Below are 16,744 nucleotides of genomic sequence, written 5' to 3'. Positions count from 1 at the left end.
GGCAAACTCTCATTGGCTAGACCCCTCGTCCGAACGGTTCATTGGTTAGTCGCGCCGACCAATGGCCGCTCAGAGTCCGCGAGCATGCGCAAGGTCTCGGCTTGGGGGCCGGTCTCGGGGCGGCGCGGCGACGTGCGCCTGCGCGCGCGGGCCCAGAAAGGCGGAAGCGGAAGTTGGGGGGCGCGTCAGCTCCGAAAGAGGGAGCGCCCGCGGCGTCGGTCCGGAGCGGGGTCGCCATGGGGCGAGGCAGCGGCACCTTCGAGCGTCTCCTAGGTAACGCGTCCACCAGCCAGCTCGCCGTCAGCTCTCTCGCGCACCCGCCAGACTCTTCCTCTGTAGGTCTCAGGGGAGCGGGCCGGCCGCCCTGCTCGGCCGCCGGCCTCCCGGGAGCACGACACGTTCCCGGGCCTCGGGTGTGGCCTCCGGGGCTGTGCACCGCGGCCCGGGGGTCCAGTGAGGGATGCTCTTTGGGAGTCCGCGAGGACCTCGCCCCCTCCGGTCCGACGGGCCGGAACCGATTGGGCCAAAGTCCTGAGTCATGAAGCGTATGACTCAGGTCCTAGCTTCATGCGGGTCGTTTGACCCTAATGCTTGGTCGAAGGCTGTGGAACCGATACTGCCCTCCTTAAACCTTTGCGAGCCCCTTGGGGACTGCTTCCTAGGACCCTGTTTATTCCTTGGGTTCTGAAAGTGTCCCTGGGTTTTGGAAGACATTTTCTCTCCCTGTTGAAGGAGCTTGTTGATCCTATTTGAACCTCCTGGGAAGTGTAAATTTTAGGAGGGAAAATGGGTTTGCCTTAAATGCCCCGTTCCCGCAGTAAAAATATAGTGTGTCCCGAACAGGAGCCAGAGTGCCTCCATAGTCTGCTCGTTTGCTTTCCGAACTAAGGTTTTCAAAGGGGATTGTGGAAACATTTTTCTTATTCTCCCCTCTGGGGAGGTTCAGCACTTCAAGTACCAATCCAGTAATTTGCCGAATCGGTGATAAAGTTGGTGTGTCTTTGGATAGCTCATCCTTGTAGAAGAGAGGGGATGAGGATGTGAAGAGTGTTAGCTGGGGAATCCAGAGATCTCTCCAGCGCCTGCCCTGCTAAGAGCTAATAATATAAAGGACAAACCATCTCAGTGATGGGGCTCTGAGGGCCAGGTGACCCTGTTGTTGTACGTACTGTTTCGAAGTGCCCAGCAAGCTGTGATATAGGGCATTCATGTCCCTCTGTTTTACCTTGAAAAGGGATGGAGGCAGTGCCTGTCTCCTGAGGGTCTGTGGGAACTTGAGTGATTCAGAGTTTGAAATGACAGCTGATCCGGAGCAAGCACAGCAGCCTTGAGTCTCTGTAATTTTCACATTATTTGCATCTTGCACGGGGTGTGTGTGTGTGTGTGTCTGTGTGTGCCATTTCCAGGATTGTCACTGTGCTTCAAGAGGATTGTCTGTTCTGTTCAGCTGTTTAAAAAGGGGAAATTGCTAACCTGGGAGCCACCTAGGAAACAGCACAGTGGGTCCCCTGAGTGACATCTCTCTCCTTTAGACAAAGCCACCAGCCAGCTTCTATTGGAGACGGACTGGGAGTCCATTCTGCAGATCTGCGACCTGATCCGTCAGGGGGACACACAGTAAGTGAGCAGGGCCTGTCCTATAAAGCGAGGGGCGGTCACATACAATGCTGACATCTTTTTGTTCCCACTCCACTTCAAAGGTTAAGTTGACCACAGGAGCTTTTTTTTTAAAAAATATTTATTTATTATGTATACAATATTCTGCCTGTTTGTATGTCTGCAGGCCAGAAGAGGGCACCAGACCCCATCACAGATGGCTGTGAGCCACCATGTGGTTGCTGGGAATTGAACTCAGGACCTTTGGAAGAGCAGGCAATGCTCTTAACCACTGAGCCATCTCTCCAGCCCCCACAGGAGCTTTTTTGTATGTTTGTTTTTGTTTTTGAGACAGAGTTTCTCTGCGTAGCTTTGGAGCTGTAGAACTCAATCTGTAGACCATGCTGGCCTCGAACTCACAGAGATCCTCCTGCCTCTGCCTCCTGAGTACTGGGATTAAAGACATACGGCACCACCGTCTGTCACCCCAAGGGTTTTTTATGTAGACAATTGCCTTATCTACGTCTGGGTATTTTGTTATGTTGGGACAATTAAAACTGTACAGTTTGGAGATATTTAGAGGTCTGAAGGACCAAGATGGTGTGTGGAAGTCTGGGTGTAGAGTTCAGTTGGTAGAGTATTTGCCTAGTGTGTGTAAAATCTTGGGTTCATCCCCAACACAGCATAAACCAGACATGATGGTACTGCCTGTAGTCACAGCACTTGAGGTGAAGACAGGGTCTTTTTTAGTTACACACTGGACTGGAGGCCAGCCCGGGCTATATGAAACCGTGTCTCAGAAAACAAGGATGGCAGATTGCTCTCCTCACCTTATGGAGACATTTCCCCTCCATCCTTCTTACTGCTGTCTTTAGTGCTTTTATTTTCTTTTCTTTCAGAGCAAAATATGCTGTAAATTCCATCAAGAAGAAGGTCAATGATAAGAACCCACACGTGGCTTTGTACGCTCTGGAGGTAACTAGAGCCCTGCTGCAGTGTCTTTTGGAAGATTCTCTTCCTCCTGCTGTGCGGCAGCCATGCCCACTTTGCTGGGCACAGATGAACTAGTGGATCCCTCTGGCACTGAGTACAGTTGGAGCCCTCCTATGGGAATAGGGAAAGTATCAAAAGTGCTTCTCTATCTGTAGTCCGAACATACACACATGAAGGATGGGATGGCCGTCACCTTTGACCACAAGATATTGTCAGGGCCTGCAGCCTGTCTTTGAGTGCTGCTTGGGGTTTCTAACAGGTTGAGTGGAGTCAGAGGCCTGTTGCGGCCTGTCTTCCAGCAGGAAGAAGGTCCTGCCCTGGACACAGCTAGGCTTTTTTTGTTTGTTTGCTTTTTGAGACAAGGTTTCTCTGTGTAACAGTTTTGGCTGTTCTGAAACTCACTCTGTAGACCAGGCTGATCTTGAACTCACAGACATCAGCCTGTTTCTGCTTCCCGAGTGCTGGGATGAAAGACGTGTGCCACCACCACCCGGCAAGCTAGGTCTTTATCTTCCTTGTGGTTTTCAGGTGATGGAGTCTGTGGTAAAGAACTGTGGCCAGACAGTCCACGATGAAGTGGCCAACAAACAGACCATGGAAGAGCTAAAGGAGCTGCTGAAGGTAGGTTTCCTAGAGTCTTGAGGGAAGACGGAGTCAGGTAGAGTGCCAGCTCTTCTAAGTGTGTGTCGCCTACAGAAGGAGGAGGTGAGGGTAAGAGTAGAGGTCCCTGTGAGTGGTCTGTGAGTCCAGACCAGGCCCAGGGAGAGACACTGTTGGGCCAGAGAAGGCTTCCAAAGCAGGACATGGGGCTGAGTCCTCAGGGCTGTGGACAGAGGTGGTCATGGAGTATCGTAGGAGCTTGGGGAAGAGGTTTGGAGTAGCACATTCAAGAGTGGGAGAAGTCTGAGCCATGAAGGTGCAGAAGTTAGAGTTTAGGTCTATCTGTGGCAGGGCCAAGAGGGCAAAATGATAGAGCAGGAGCTGCTCCAGGGAGGGTGGATGAGAGCTTGCTGGAGCCTTGTGAGATTGTCCCCAGGAGGACCTGAGGCGTTGTCATGTGGATGGTGATGCAGCTGGGTTGGTGGGCTGGGCAAATGACGCTGTTTCATGTGAGACAGCTCCAGGCTTTGGTCTCACGGGAACCTTCACCCTCAACCCATGCTGCCGAGAACCTGTCTCGGGCACTGAGTTGTTAGCTGACCCTTCTAACTTGGGGCCTAAATCAGACTTTTGTTGCATAGCTGGAGGAGGGCAAAGCATCAGGTGACCTCCCTGCTCTGCACCAGGCTGGTCTGCTTGGAGAGAAGCCGGATCCCAGTGTAAGAGCTGTTGTGTCTCCTTGAAGCTGCTTGATCTGTGTCATCAACAGAAAGTGTTGTGACCTCCCTAAGAGGGTGCCAAGCGTGAGGCTGTGCTGTGGTTCTCAGGGCCTGAGCCTTGTGGAGAAACATCTGGAGAGGACATCCCTGCCTCTTTCAGACAATGGCTGGAGGGAGATCTGACTCTGTGGTGTCTGTGTCCTAAGACCTAAGGCAATGCTTCATGTCCCGCCTGGTGCCTCTAAGAGGCAGTTGGAGCCCCAGACTTTAGTGATGGTGCGGACAGAGAATTATGTTTCTGGCCGAGGTGCCATGCAGAGATGGAGAAGGAGTCATGGCTGTAGGTCAAGCAATGTAGCTTCTGGGGATTCTCTGATTTCTCTCAGGATTAAGAGTTGTGACTCCAGGCTGGAGAGGTGGCTCAGAGGTTAAGAGCACTGGCTGCTCTTCTAGAGGTCCTGAGTTCAATTACCGGCAACCACACAGTGGCTCACAACCATCTGCAATGAGATTTGGTGTCCTCTTCTGACCTCCAGGCACACATGCAGGCAGAACACTGTACATAATAAGTAAATAAATCTTTTAAAAAAAAAAGAATTGTGACCCTGACCCTGCACAAGTGTAGATTCTCAGGAGGGTTGCTCCTGAGATTAGATGGGTGCCTGGTAGCCACCCAGGGACTCTCTCTGGTCTTTGTGCCAATTGTCTCTACTCAGGGCACTTGGTCTTGCAAGCTGTCTTCCCTCTGAGACCTCAGACACCTCGAGTCTCCCGCAGCCCTTCCCACTTTCTTCTTGCTCTACAGAGGCAGGTGGAAGTTAATGTTCGAAACAAGATCCTGTACCTGATCCAGGCCTGGGCACACGCCTTCCGGAATGAGCCCAAGTACAAGGTGGTCCAGGACACGTACCAGATCATGAAGGTCGAAGGTAAGTTAGAACTGCCCAGCTCCAGGCTGGGAAATTGTCCTAGTGATGAGGGGCTCGAGATAGACTGGTCTTCCTGAGTGACTGGCAGTGAGGCTCTAACAAGGTCCTGCTTTCTACACTTCCACCCACAGGGAGGCAGCGGGCTATATTAAGTCAGGAAACAGTAAAGTCTGCGGACAGGTACACACATTGTGCTTCCTGGGGTAGCATGGATGAGCAGTCTAGGAAGACCTCTCAAGTGAATTTGATGGATTCTAGGCATTCTGAACACCAAGACCAACCGCAGGGCCTTGGCACCTTTTTATTTCGTTTCGCTTTTATGTTTATGGGTGCTTTGCCTGCAGTATGTGTAGACCACATGCTGCCTGATGTCCCTGGAGGCCAGAAGAGGGTGCAGGATCTCCTGGGGGCTAGGCTTACAGATGGTTGTGAGCCACGATTTGTGTGTTGGGAATCAAACTGGGGTCCTTTGGAAGAAACAGCCAGTGCTAAACTACTGACCCGTCTCTAGCTCTGCCCTGGCACTTTTTGCAGAGGACTCTGGTTCAGACCCTGGGGTCAGAGTACACTGTACCTGCTGGAGGGGACAGAAGGGTGGTTCATGCCAGAGGAGAGCAAGGCCAGAATGTGCTATTGCTGTGTGTGTGGCAGGAAGTGATTCTCAGGTTTTTGGCCAGGGCATGATGTCTGAAGGTCTTTTCTCAAGTCCCCTGTCTGCATTCCTTGAGATGTAGCAGCCCTAGAGAGCTGTGGGGTTTCCAGAGAGCGGGCAGTGAATTAGGATATTTGGTGATACTTTGGCTTTGGGACTTGGAGAACTCTAGTGTTCTGTCCTAATCCTGTTAGTTTTATCTGATGAGGCAGATGTCAGGAGTTAGGAAGTGGTGACCCGAGAAGGAGCCGGTGGTAGCTAAAATCTTTTCTTCCTAGGACATGTCTTCCCGGAATTCAAGGAGAGTGACGCCATGTTTGCTGCGGAAAGAGTGAGTCCTGGCTCAGCTCTGCTGATCAGTTCAGGAGCTTTTGGGAGGACGGAGGAGGGAGGTCCTGGGGCTCTTTCTTGTTCGGGGTTTGGTAAGGATGGCTCATGCTTTTAATCCCAGCTTTCCAGAGGAGGATTGCTGTGAACTCCAGGACATCCTGTGCTAAGTATATAACAAGACCCTGACTCAAAAGAAAGAAAATGTCAAGCCTTGGGGATTTCGCTAGTTGTAAAGCCCTTACCTGTCATGACCCGAGGTTCAGGGTTCAGCACTCAGACTGAATTTCTTTACACACCCTAAAGCTAGGCTAACTGCAGTGGCCCATACCTGTAATCTCAGAGCTTCAGAGGCTGAGGCAGGCAGATCTCTGAGTTTAAAGCTAGCCTGGTCTACACAGTGAGTTGCAGGACAGCCAAGGCTACATAGAGAGACCCTATCTCAAAAATACAACAAGAGAATCCACATCCACAAACCTGGGAAGTGTCAGGAAGCCTGTTAGGAGCAGGTTCCTTTTTTTTTTGAAGCAACTTAATCCTGGGTCATGTGGTTGGTTTGGATATCACTAACTTGGGACCCTCTCTAGGTGCCTTTCCTGTCTGGGATGTGGGGTAAGTTGTGCCATCTCTGGGCACTTGGGACGGAGAATGTTATGTGATTGTGACTATTGTCCCCAGGCCCCTGACTGGGTGGACGCCGAGGAATGCCACCGCTGCAGAGTACAGTTTGGGGTGGTGACCCGCAAAGTGAGTATCCCCAGGGACTGAGTTTTCAGGTCATGCCTCTGCCCTCTTCACAAAAGCCATGCTCCTTTTGTGTGACGCTATCTCTTCTGCTCCAGCCTGATGGTTGTGGAGTAAATCCAGCTCAGACCTGGGGTGCTTGAGGCAGGAGTTTGGTGTTTGGCCTCCATGATGATGAATGAGTACCTTCATCTGAAGTTTGCCTGGTGGGCAGGGTCCAGCTTCACCTTGGGGATCTGAACATCCCAAGCTTAGACTGAGGTCTGAGTCAGGGCCATTTTAGTGTTTCTCCTGGGTTGGGCAAAGATCATTTCTTTCTTTTTTTTTGTTTTGTTTTGTTTTGATTTTTTTTTTTTTGAGACAGGGTTTCTCTGTGCGCTCTAGCTGTCCTGGAACTCAGATCTGTAGACCAGGTTGGCCTCGAACTCACAGAGATCCGCCTGTCTCTGCCTTCCAAGTACTGGGACTAAAGGGGTGTGCTACCACCGCCTAGCCTGTTGTTTATTTTTAATTCCTTCAAATGGTGGCTGAAATTGAGTGTCCTGTAAGCCTCCCATCTCTTTTGCTCTACTTGTCCCTGTCCTGGCTCCCACTCACACAAGTGAGTTCTGGCTGGTAGGCAGTCAGCGTAACCGTAACCAGCGTCACTGGACCTGTCCCGCTTTATCTCACAGCACCACTGCCGGGCATGCGGGCAGATCTTCTGCGGCAAGTGCTCTTCCAAGTACTCCACCATCCCCAAGTTCGGCATTGAGAAGGAGGTGCGCGTGTGTGAGCCCTGCTACGAGCAGCTGAACAAGTGAGTGTAGACTCCTGGGCCTCTCAGGCTCCTGAAGCCGTCACAAGTGTTAAGGCCAGCCCGTGTAGCCTTCTCAGGCAGCCCCACCACCCCAAATTCTGGGACAGGTGGTGGACAGAATAACATGACCCCACAGTGGCCTAATCCACATAGCAGGTTCCAGACCAGCTAGGTCTACGTGAGACCCTGTCTTAGAAGAACCAAAAGCAAAGGAAAGAACACTTGCAGAAGAGGGGCGCAGGTGATAGAGACGTGTGTATGCGTGTGCACAGGGGAACACGTGCAAGCCCCTCGCTTGGATTTCTCAGTTATGGTTCCCCTCCCCCTCATCCTCGTGTCCCCGGATGTTTCTGTTTTATTCTACATTTTTAGAATCTGTTGGGGTTGGGAAGGAGACATATGTGGGCATGAGTGCTGATGCTGTGTGTGTCTGTGGAGCTCAAGGGAAACTTTGTGCAGTCGATTCTCTTCCTCTGGGGGCCAAGCTTAGGTCTGCCATGCTTGCTTTCAAAGGAACTTCATTCCCACTCAGTGGTTTTGATGGCCCTAAAGTGAGTTGTGTGAACTTCATGGTCTTCTATGCTTGAACATGCCTAGTGTACATTCCAAAAAGGCAGATGGTCTGAGATTGTGCTGTATTGTCACAGGACATGGGACGTTGTGTTGCCAGCACCTGTCCTCTGGGTATTCCAGTTTGACCACTGCTCTAGGAAGGTCCTTTGTGGCTTCTTGGTCCCTGTTGGGATATGCCAGGGTTTCAGAGTATATTTTCTGCATTATCGTACCTCGCCAGTCTCCTTAACCAGGACGGTGTTTTTAGCCTGTTAGTTGTGATGCACCTGTCTCCAGGGTCCGTTCCTCCATTGGAATCTAAGACTACTTGGTGCTTAGCTCGAGAGCCCCAGGCGTGAGGTTGTGTCCCTCCCCCATCTGTCACTGATAACCTTTGACCAGTTGGGTGAGGAGGCTGCTCCCAAGGACATCCTGGTTTTTTGTCCCCTCCCCCTTTCTGTTTCAGAATACACTGACATTAAATTGATAGAGTTTGCTTTTCAGTGAGATCTACAGTTTTGAGAAGCTTCACATCTAGTCAGAGCCAACATCATAGAAGCAGATAAGAGAATGTGCTCCCAATCACAGTTTATAGCGGGATCCTTTCTTTTTCTTTCTTTCTTTAGATAAATTTCTTTATTTTTAATTATATGTGTGTGTCTGTGTAGAGAATGTACAGGTGTGTGAAGGTGCCTAAGTAGGTCAGATTCATCCGATCCCTCTGCAGTTTGAGTGGCAGGTAGTTGTGAGCTGCCCCATATGGGTGCCAGGAACCTGATCCTCTCGAAGAGGGAACATGCCCGTAACCCCTGAGCCATCTCTCCCCTAGTGCAGTGGACTTCTTGCGTCCAGTTAGTCACACTGAACGTGGCGGCACATCACTTGTACAGGACACAGGTCTTGCTGAAAGGAGCTCTTTTGTCTTGAAATGGGAAGTGCCTTGATCGCACATGAGGCTGGGCCTCGGCTTTGCACAACTCTTTCCATCGGTGAAACCCAACCCTTGTTCCACAGAGGTCCATTCCTAACCATGTCCTATCTTCTAGCTGCTCGGCTTCCCTCATCCTTTAGAAATCCTGAGTATCCTATATATATGTGGTCCTCAGCCACACTTGTGGAGAAATCTCTGCTCTATATCACACTCCAGAAAATTCCTGGCCTGCCTGGACCTTGATGCCCTTTCTGGCATCTTCTGAGGGAAGGCCCATTGCTGGTCATGGCAGGTGCAGTCAGCAATGTCTAGGTGCTATAGAGAGCCCCTTGCTCAACTCAGCCAGGAGAGGGCCCGACCTAGGCCAAGTGACCCACTCATGCTCTGCAGCTGGCTGAGGGGCCAGGGTCTCTTCTGCCATTCCTCGGATGTGGGCATGGAGCCGCATGTCCCTGTCAGACCTGCATTGTCAGTCTTTGGAGATGGTGTGAGGAGTCCCTGGGAGGCTGGTGTCAGTGTCTGGTCACTTACAGCGTCTCGTCTTGCTGCAGGAAAGCGGAAGGAAAGGCTGCCTCGACCACAGAGCTGCCCCCAGAGTACCTGACCAGCCCTTTGTCCCAGCAGTCTCAGGTGTGAGGCCCCTCCCATCCCTAGAACACTTTCTCACCTCTTCCCGGGGCCCTTCTCACTTCGCCCTGTCTGTCTTCAGCTGCCCCCAAAGCGGGATGAGACAGCCTTGCAGGAAGAGGAGGAGCTGCAGCTGGCGCTGGCCCTCTCTCAGTCTGAGGCTGAGGAGAAAGAGAGGATGGTAAGCCACGGGGCGCTATGAAGGTCACCTTGAGTTTCCACAGCCACACGCTCACGCTCCCTTAATGATGTCTGCTCCTTCCTGATTCTGCCTCAGAGACAGAAGTCTACACACACAGGGCACCCAAAGGCAGAGCCCACACCCCTGGCCTCATCTGCACCCCCAGCCGGCAGCCTGTATTCGTCCCCTGTGGTGAGTTGTTTCTCACTTTCCAGGGATCACCAGGGGGGTTCTGCTGGTTTGGGGCTTTGTAGTAGGGGTACGGAGGACACCGAGAGAGGCCCCTGCCAGGGAGTATTACAGATCTGACCTTCTGAGACCCACCTCACTCCCACCCTCAGTCCTCAGCCACGAATGGGGCCCAGAGCTGGAAACAGGACACTCTTCCTCCTCCTCAGATTGTGAGCACGGCCCACACACTAGGGCTTCACTGTCTGTGTAAAGTGCCGGCACCTGCCCTAGGAAGTCAGTAAGGCCTGGGTGCTGCCCTGTACCTTAGTAAAGTTAAAGATTGATGCGAAACGTGACAGTTTCATGACTCGAGATCTTAACACTGTATTGCCAGAAGGAAAGTGAATGCCAGGCCCAAAGGCCCTGAGAAGGAAAGGGCTGGCAGGTGCCAGACAGGGTTAGAACATTGGCCAGCCCTGAGAGCTGCCGTCCTTTGGTGCCATCTGGGTCCCTGTGGGATTGACTGCTTGGGGATCACATCACCCCTTCAGCCTGTCGCTCCTCACACTCTGTTTGTCTCCCCAGAACTCATCAGCACCTCTGGCTGAGGACATCGACCCTGAAGTGAGTGGCACAGTGTGGGGCTGCCCTGTCCTGTTTGCCACCACAGCCTTGACGCCCCGCCCTGTCCTGTTTGCGACCACAGCCATAACTCCCTCTCCTGTTCCCGACCACAGCCTTGACGCCCTGTCCTGTTCCCAACCACAGCCATAACTCCCTCTCCGGTTCCCGACCACAGCATTGACGCCCTGTCCTGTTCCCAACCACAGCCATAACTCCCTCTCCTGTTCCCCGACCACAGCCATAACTCCCTCTTCTGTTCCCAACCACAGGCATAACTCCCTCTCCTGTTCCCCGACCACAGCCATAACTCCCTCTCCTTTCCTTATTGCTTTGCAGCTTGCACGGTACCTCAACCGGAACTACTGGGAAAAGAAACAGGAGGAGGCGCGGAAGAGCCCCACACCATCTGCCCCTGTGCCCTTGACAGAGCCAGCTGCCCAGCCTGGGGAGGGGCATACAGCCCCCAACATGGTGGAGGTAAGAGGCTCCTCTGCACTCTTGACTGCCAGTTCTTAGAGCCAGGTATGAAGCTGGCCAAAGATGCCCTTACTTAACTCTGATCTCTTCCAGGCTCCTCTTCCAGAGACAGACTCTCAGTCCATAGCTCCCTCCAGTGGCCCCTTTAGTGAGGTAAGCTCTGCCTCCTGTCCTGGTTGGAGGGCTAAGTCAGAGCAAGGAGTCTCAGGCTCCAACTGTCCTGCAGTCCCTAGTGTTCCAGAGCAGCTCAGAGGAGGGCCTCCCTATCCCCCAACTTCTGAGCTGGTGCCAGCCATACGCAGGCAGAGGTTTCTCCCCAGCTCTGCACTGGTGAGCAGTGTCCTGGTGGACAGGAACCTCAGGTTGTCTTTGTTGCTTTGTGCGTAGAGCAGGATGCCGCCGACGACAACGCTCACTTGTCAAGCAAGTTAAGGACTGGATCATTTGTCCATGCCAGGCCCTAAACAGTGGGCCGTGCCTGTCTGCCAGCCTAACACCTTTTTAGGGACACTTCTAGGCTTAGCGGGCGTGGTGTGCACCCCTGATGTGGTGTTGCTCAGCCCCCTACTTTGCCTCTCCAGCAGTACCAGAACGGGGAGTCAGAGGAGAGCCACGAGCAGTTCCTCAAGGCCCTACAGAATGCCGTCACCACGTTCGTCAACCGTATGAAGAGCAACCACATGCGGGGCCGCAGCATCACCAATGACTCAGCCGTGCTGTCCCTCTTCCAGTCCATCAACAGCATGCACCCGCAGCTGCTGGAGCTGCTCAACCAGCTGGATGAGCGCAGGTGTAGGTGTCCAGGTGCCCTGCAAGGGCTGCTTCAGCTCCCAAGGCAGTAGGCTCGTGAGCCCCATCCGGTGGTTAATTGTTCCTGGGGTCTTGTGAGACCCTGGGCTCCACTGAAGCTCTTGGGAGGTGGTCCCATTGGTGGGGCCTGCTCTGCTCCTTTCTGTCCACAGCCCTGACCAAGCAGAACAGAAACCCATACCAGCTAGGCCTGCAAGCTGTGAGAGGGCTGAGCTGCCCTGTTCTCTGCACACAGTGTACTACGAGGGGCTTCAGGACAAGCTGGCACAGATCCGTGATGCTCGGGGAGCCCTGAGTGCCCTGCGTGAGGAACACCGGGAGAAACTGCGCCGGGCAGCCGAGGAGGCCGAGCGCCAGCGTCAGATCCAACTGGCACAGAAGCTGGAGATCATGAGGCAGAAGAAGCAGGTATGGCACCCGACCTGGCATATGGGTAGGGGAGGCCCAGGCTGGCCTGACCGCCTCCTGTCTGTTGCTGCAGGAGTACCTGGAGGTGCAGAGGCAGTTGGCTATCCAGCGCCTGCAGGAGCAGGAGAAGGAGCGGCAGATGCGCCTGGAGCAACAGAAGCAGACTGTCCAGATGCGCGCCCAGATGCCTGCCTTCCCCTTGCCTTATGCCCAGGCATGTGCTGCCCACCCCACTTTGCCCCTCCTGGGCCAAGGACAACCCCTCTGACTGTTGGCTCTTCTTTGTTTCTAGCTCCAGGCTATGCCCACAGCTGGGGGTGTGCTCTACCAGCCCTCAGGCCCAACCAGCTTTCCTGGCACCTTCAGCCCAGCAGGCTCAGTAGAGGGCTCCCCAATGCATGGTGTGTATATGAGCCAGCCAGCCCCAGCCACTGGCCCCTACCCCAGCATGCCTGGCAGCACAGCAGGTAACCTTGCCAGCTTACAGAAAGTCATGACAAAGCGTTGTCCAAATTCTCTAAGTGAATATTTTTCTATAGTTGTTTTTTCCTGTCCATATGGAAACACGTGTTCATATACACACACAACTCCTTTCCTGATCTGTTCTAGAGTGAGGGGCAGGTGAAGCTCCTTTTTCACCCACAGTGCATTTCCTAAAGTCAGGATGTGCTCACAGACAGGAGACATTGGATCACACACTGCCCAGGGAAGACGTCTGTGCTAACAGAAAATCCCCTTGTTGCTGTCAGTCAGGCCGCTACACCTTGTTCTCTTCCAAACTTTGCCCGTTCTGTTTGTGCCACATGGTGCCGACTTGAGCCCCTCTGAGCACGGTCCTGTAGTTGGCAAGTTGCCTTCAATTTGGTTTGTCTGGTGTTAGTACTTGCTGGGGCCATGGACTACACCTTTAGTCAGAAAGGTACAAGATGGAACTTTGGCATGTGGGGTACACTGCGTTGCTTAGTTACATCCCTGCTAACTGGGTGGGCTCAGCAGGCATCTCGTCACTTCTGTGTGACTGAGGCGGGTTCCACGGTCATCACATCTGTTTCCATTATCGCCAGGTACCATTTTAGAAAAGACCTTGAGACTGGAAAGGCCCTGGTACTGGCATCTTCTAAGTTTTTCTTGAACTTCTGTTTGCCAAGTAGTGCCTTTCTCTTAGCCTCATCCGCTCTTGTCATTTATGTAGGTGTGAACTTTCTCTGTGTAGCCCTGGCTGTCCTGGAACTCACTCTGTAGACCAGGCTGGCCTCGAACTCACGAGATCCTCCCGCCTCTGCCTCCCGAGTGTGGGATTAAAGGCGTGTGCTACCACGGCCCCATTATTTATTTTCTGAGATAGGGTTTCACTATGTAGGCCTGGCTGGCCTCGAGTCAGAGGTCCCCCTGCCTCTGCCTTCTGTGTTCTGGAATTAAAGTGTGTGACATGGTTTCATGTTTTTCATTATATGTTTGTGTTTCTGTCTGAGTGTGTGCATGTGAGTGCAGGAACCTTCAGGGGTCACAGGAGGTCTCTGGAGTCTTTAGAACTGACATGGGAGCTAAGATCTAAACTTGAATCCTCTATAAGGAGTGTGCTGTGAGCGGCAGTGGTGCACGCCTTTAATCCCAGCCCTTGGGAGGCAGAGGAGGCACATATCTGAGTTCCAGGCCAGCCGGGGCTACACAGAGAAACCCTGTGTGGAAAAACCAACCAACCAGAGGAAGAGTGTGCTCTTTTAACTGCTGAGCCATCTCTCTGTCCCCGTTTCTTTTGCCTTTAATACACATATTATCATTGGTAGGACCCATGTGAGTCTGCCAGCCACTTCTGTAACCTTGACTGGCTTGTCACTTTCTGACCAGGGTAGCTTGATACTCTGCTTGGCTTGTCCATTCTTCAGATCTCTGGGATCCTGCTTCCTCTTTGTGGGGACAGCCATTAGAAGCAGTATCTCAGGCTGCGCATGGTATGTGCAGCTACAACCCAACACTTGAGAGGTCTAGTCAGGAAGACTCTAGTTTAAGACCTGTGTTCCGGGCTGGAGAGATGGCTCAGTGGTTAAGAGCATTGCCTGCTCTTCCAAAGGTCCTGAGTTCAATTTCCAGCAACCACATGGTGGCTCACAACCATCTGTAAAGAGGTCTGGTGCCCTCTTCTGGCCTGCAGACATGCATACCGTCAGAATATTGTATACATAATAAATAAATATTAAAAAAAAAAAAAAGACCTGTGTTCCGCACAAACAGTGAAGCCGTGGGTTCCTAGGATGTGTTGACAGTTTCTCAGTCACAGAGCACACTATTTCACGCTAGTTCTTCTTGTCCTGACAGCTTTGGGTGTCCTTCGTTTCCCCTGTGTATTGGTTCGTTTCTGTCCCATGGAGTCTTTCCTGGAATATTAGCGTGTTTGTCTTTGTTCCTCTCATCTGGATTGTGAAACTCCCAGTTATGAGCGCCAGGAATCTCATGTCAGCTCTCCCTGGCCCCTTCCCTTCTCTGCGACTGCCCATGTTTCAGTGCAGTTTGAAGGGAGGGGGTGTGGCTCAGGTAGAGTACCTGACTATCATGTTCAAACCCCTGGCTTCAGCCCTCAGCACTACAAAAACAAAAGTAATTAGGGTCATTTTTTTTTTCTGCTTTCATTTTCTTTTAGGATCTACTTCCCCTTGTTGGCTTTACCTGCCTTTTATAAGTGAAGCATGTACTTGGTTCTGAAAGTCACAACAAAAGGAAAACCCCAGGGAAGGGCATTGTCTCCCCTCTCTGTCCTTCCTGACCTAAAGCAGCTCATCTTTCCTGTTACAGATCCCAGCATGGTCAGCGCCTACATGTACCCAGCAGGCGCTCCTGCGGCACAGGCAGCCCCACAGGCCCAGGCTGGGCCCACCACCAGCCCTGCCTACTCCTCCTACCAACCCACTCCAACCCCAGGCTACCAGGTATGTGGGCAAGGTCACCCCCTCTCCTCTGCTCCCAGCCCTTGTCTGTTCCCTCACTCCCCCCCCCCTCCTTCCATAGACTGTGGCTTCTCAGGCCCCGCAGAGCCTCCCAGCCATCTCCCAGCCTCCACAGACCAGCACCATAGGCTACATGGGGAGCCAGCCAATGTCCATGGGCTACCAGCCGTACAACATGCAGGTAAAGAGGCCTAGTCTCTTCTGGGCATAAGATGGGTTAGCAGAGGACAGGTCCTCCCCTCCTGGGCCCTCAATTTTTCTTTCTTCAAGCAGAAGGGTCTGTGTCTTTCTGGTCACAGACTACTAAGTGTTGGGCTCAATCTTACTCTCCACAGAATCTTATGACCACCCTTCCAGGCCAGGACGCATCTCTGCCAGCCCAGCAGGCCTACATCGCAGGGCAACAGCCCATGTACCAGCAGGTGAGCCGTCTTCAGGCCACTTCCCTGACCCTCGAACCCTTGCACTAGGTTTATACTCAGGGGCTTTTCTCATTCATCAAAATGAGGACATGCAAGTCAATGCAAACACGTATGTGCATGTGCTTGCATAGCAAAGACAGACTTACACCAGCCTCTTGAGTGCCTTGGCACTGTGGGTTACTCTGTGGTGCAATGAAGCTTGCTCTAAACAGAAGCTCTTGTGTGTGGACAGAAGGGTGATGGGGCTTGTCTGCTCTTCCTCTCCAGATGCCACCTGCCACTGGCCCTCCCCAGCAGCAGCCCCCTGTGGCCCAGCCACCGCCTGCACAGGGACCGCCGGCCCCAGGCAGTGAAGCCCAGCTCATCTCATTCGACTGACCTTGAGTCCGGCACTCACCACCCAGAGTAACACTATGGTTCACCAGGAACCACCCATGTGTCTAACTAGCCATTTCCTCCCTGTGACTGCCCTGTAGTGTCCCTTCTCCCGTGAGCAAGGGGTGGGCCTTCCCCCTTGGCCCTCGTCCCTGTCCTCAGTGGTCTGGCTCCTTGTCACTGGCTCCCTGCTTTGATCCTGATGCAGTCTGCCTTCCCCAGGGCTGGGACTCTGCAGGGCAGGTAGGACCTCCTCTGGGGAGTGCTGCTGTGTGGGGCCTGCCACAGGTGACTGCTGTCCCAGAGTCTGATGTGAACTGTGGTGTCCAGGCATGGCTCCAGCACAGCGCGGTGGAGGCGTCAGGTCTAGCTTCCCTACTCCTCCGTTGTCATCTCCAGTGCAGAACAGTGCTAATAAAGTGTATTTCAGAAGCTGTCGTGAGTGTCTGGTGCGGCAGTGTGAGGGTACTCTTCATTGCAATAATCTGCATCAGTCCTGGAGCTTGGGAGGTGCGGGGTGAGAAGCCTTGGATGGTCTTCTTGCTGGTGGGCACTCTGTATTGACTCCCGTGGCACAGAGTATCACCCAGCAGTTGAAAAAGGGCGCAAAGATGGGCTTTTACAGCCTCAGTGGAGTCAAACCACAGCTTACGTTTTTAGTTCTCAGTATCTCACCCTGGAAAACACATTTCAGCCTGGTGTTTGATGAGGATATCCAAGCCGTAAATGTCGTGCTTTCCCTCCCAGCTAAACGTCTGCTTTGGGTGTGCATTCAAACCTGGGGGAACAGGCATGCGCTCTGCACGTTGGGGAAAGGGTGACAGGTTTCTAGAACAATGGATTGGCCTTCGTTTATGCTTGGGGC

The 16,744-nt window shown here is 52.8% G+C and overlaps 1 protein-coding gene across 2 annotated transcripts; it reads left to right on the top strand.

The window, feature by feature from the left end:
• Positions 1-127: 127 nt before the first annotated feature.
• On the top strand, positions 128-16,311 carry Hgs (hepatocyte growth factor-regulated tyrosine kinase substrate). Of its 2 annotated transcripts, none has more exons than XM_075989849.1 (22): positions 128-273; positions 1,533-1,617; positions 2,496-2,571; positions 3,118-3,210; positions 4,714-4,837; positions 5,768-5,820; positions 6,495-6,563; positions 7,235-7,359; positions 9,394-9,472; positions 9,552-9,650; positions 9,747-9,842; positions 10,407-10,445; positions 10,782-10,922; positions 11,016-11,075; positions 11,507-11,714; positions 11,968-12,140; positions 12,214-12,354; positions 12,433-12,607; positions 14,931-15,064; positions 15,144-15,263; positions 15,418-15,504; positions 15,772-16,311. In XM_075989849.1, the coding sequence occupies exons 1-22, from the start codon at positions 237-239 to the stop codon at positions 15,880-15,882; spliced, it is 2,325 nt and encodes a 774-aa protein (XP_075845964.1). In that variant the 5' UTR covers positions 128-236; the 3' UTR covers positions 15,883-16,311. The 2 variants fall into 2 exon arrangements, with proteins under 2 accessions (XP_075845964.1, XP_075845963.1); XM_075989848.1 differs by having other exon boundaries at positions 11,504-11,714.
• Positions 16,312-16,744: the final 433 nt, after the last annotated feature.

Source organism: Microtus pennsylvanicus, chromosome 11 (genome assembly GCF_037038515.1).
Source record: "Microtus pennsylvanicus isolate mMicPen1 chromosome 11, mMicPen1.hap1, whole genome shotgun sequence".
NCBI lineage: Eukaryota > Metazoa > Chordata > Mammalia > Rodentia > Cricetidae > Microtus > Microtus pennsylvanicus.
Note: the sequence above shows the minus strand (reverse complement) of the source record. Positions and strands in the feature narration are given on the sequence as shown.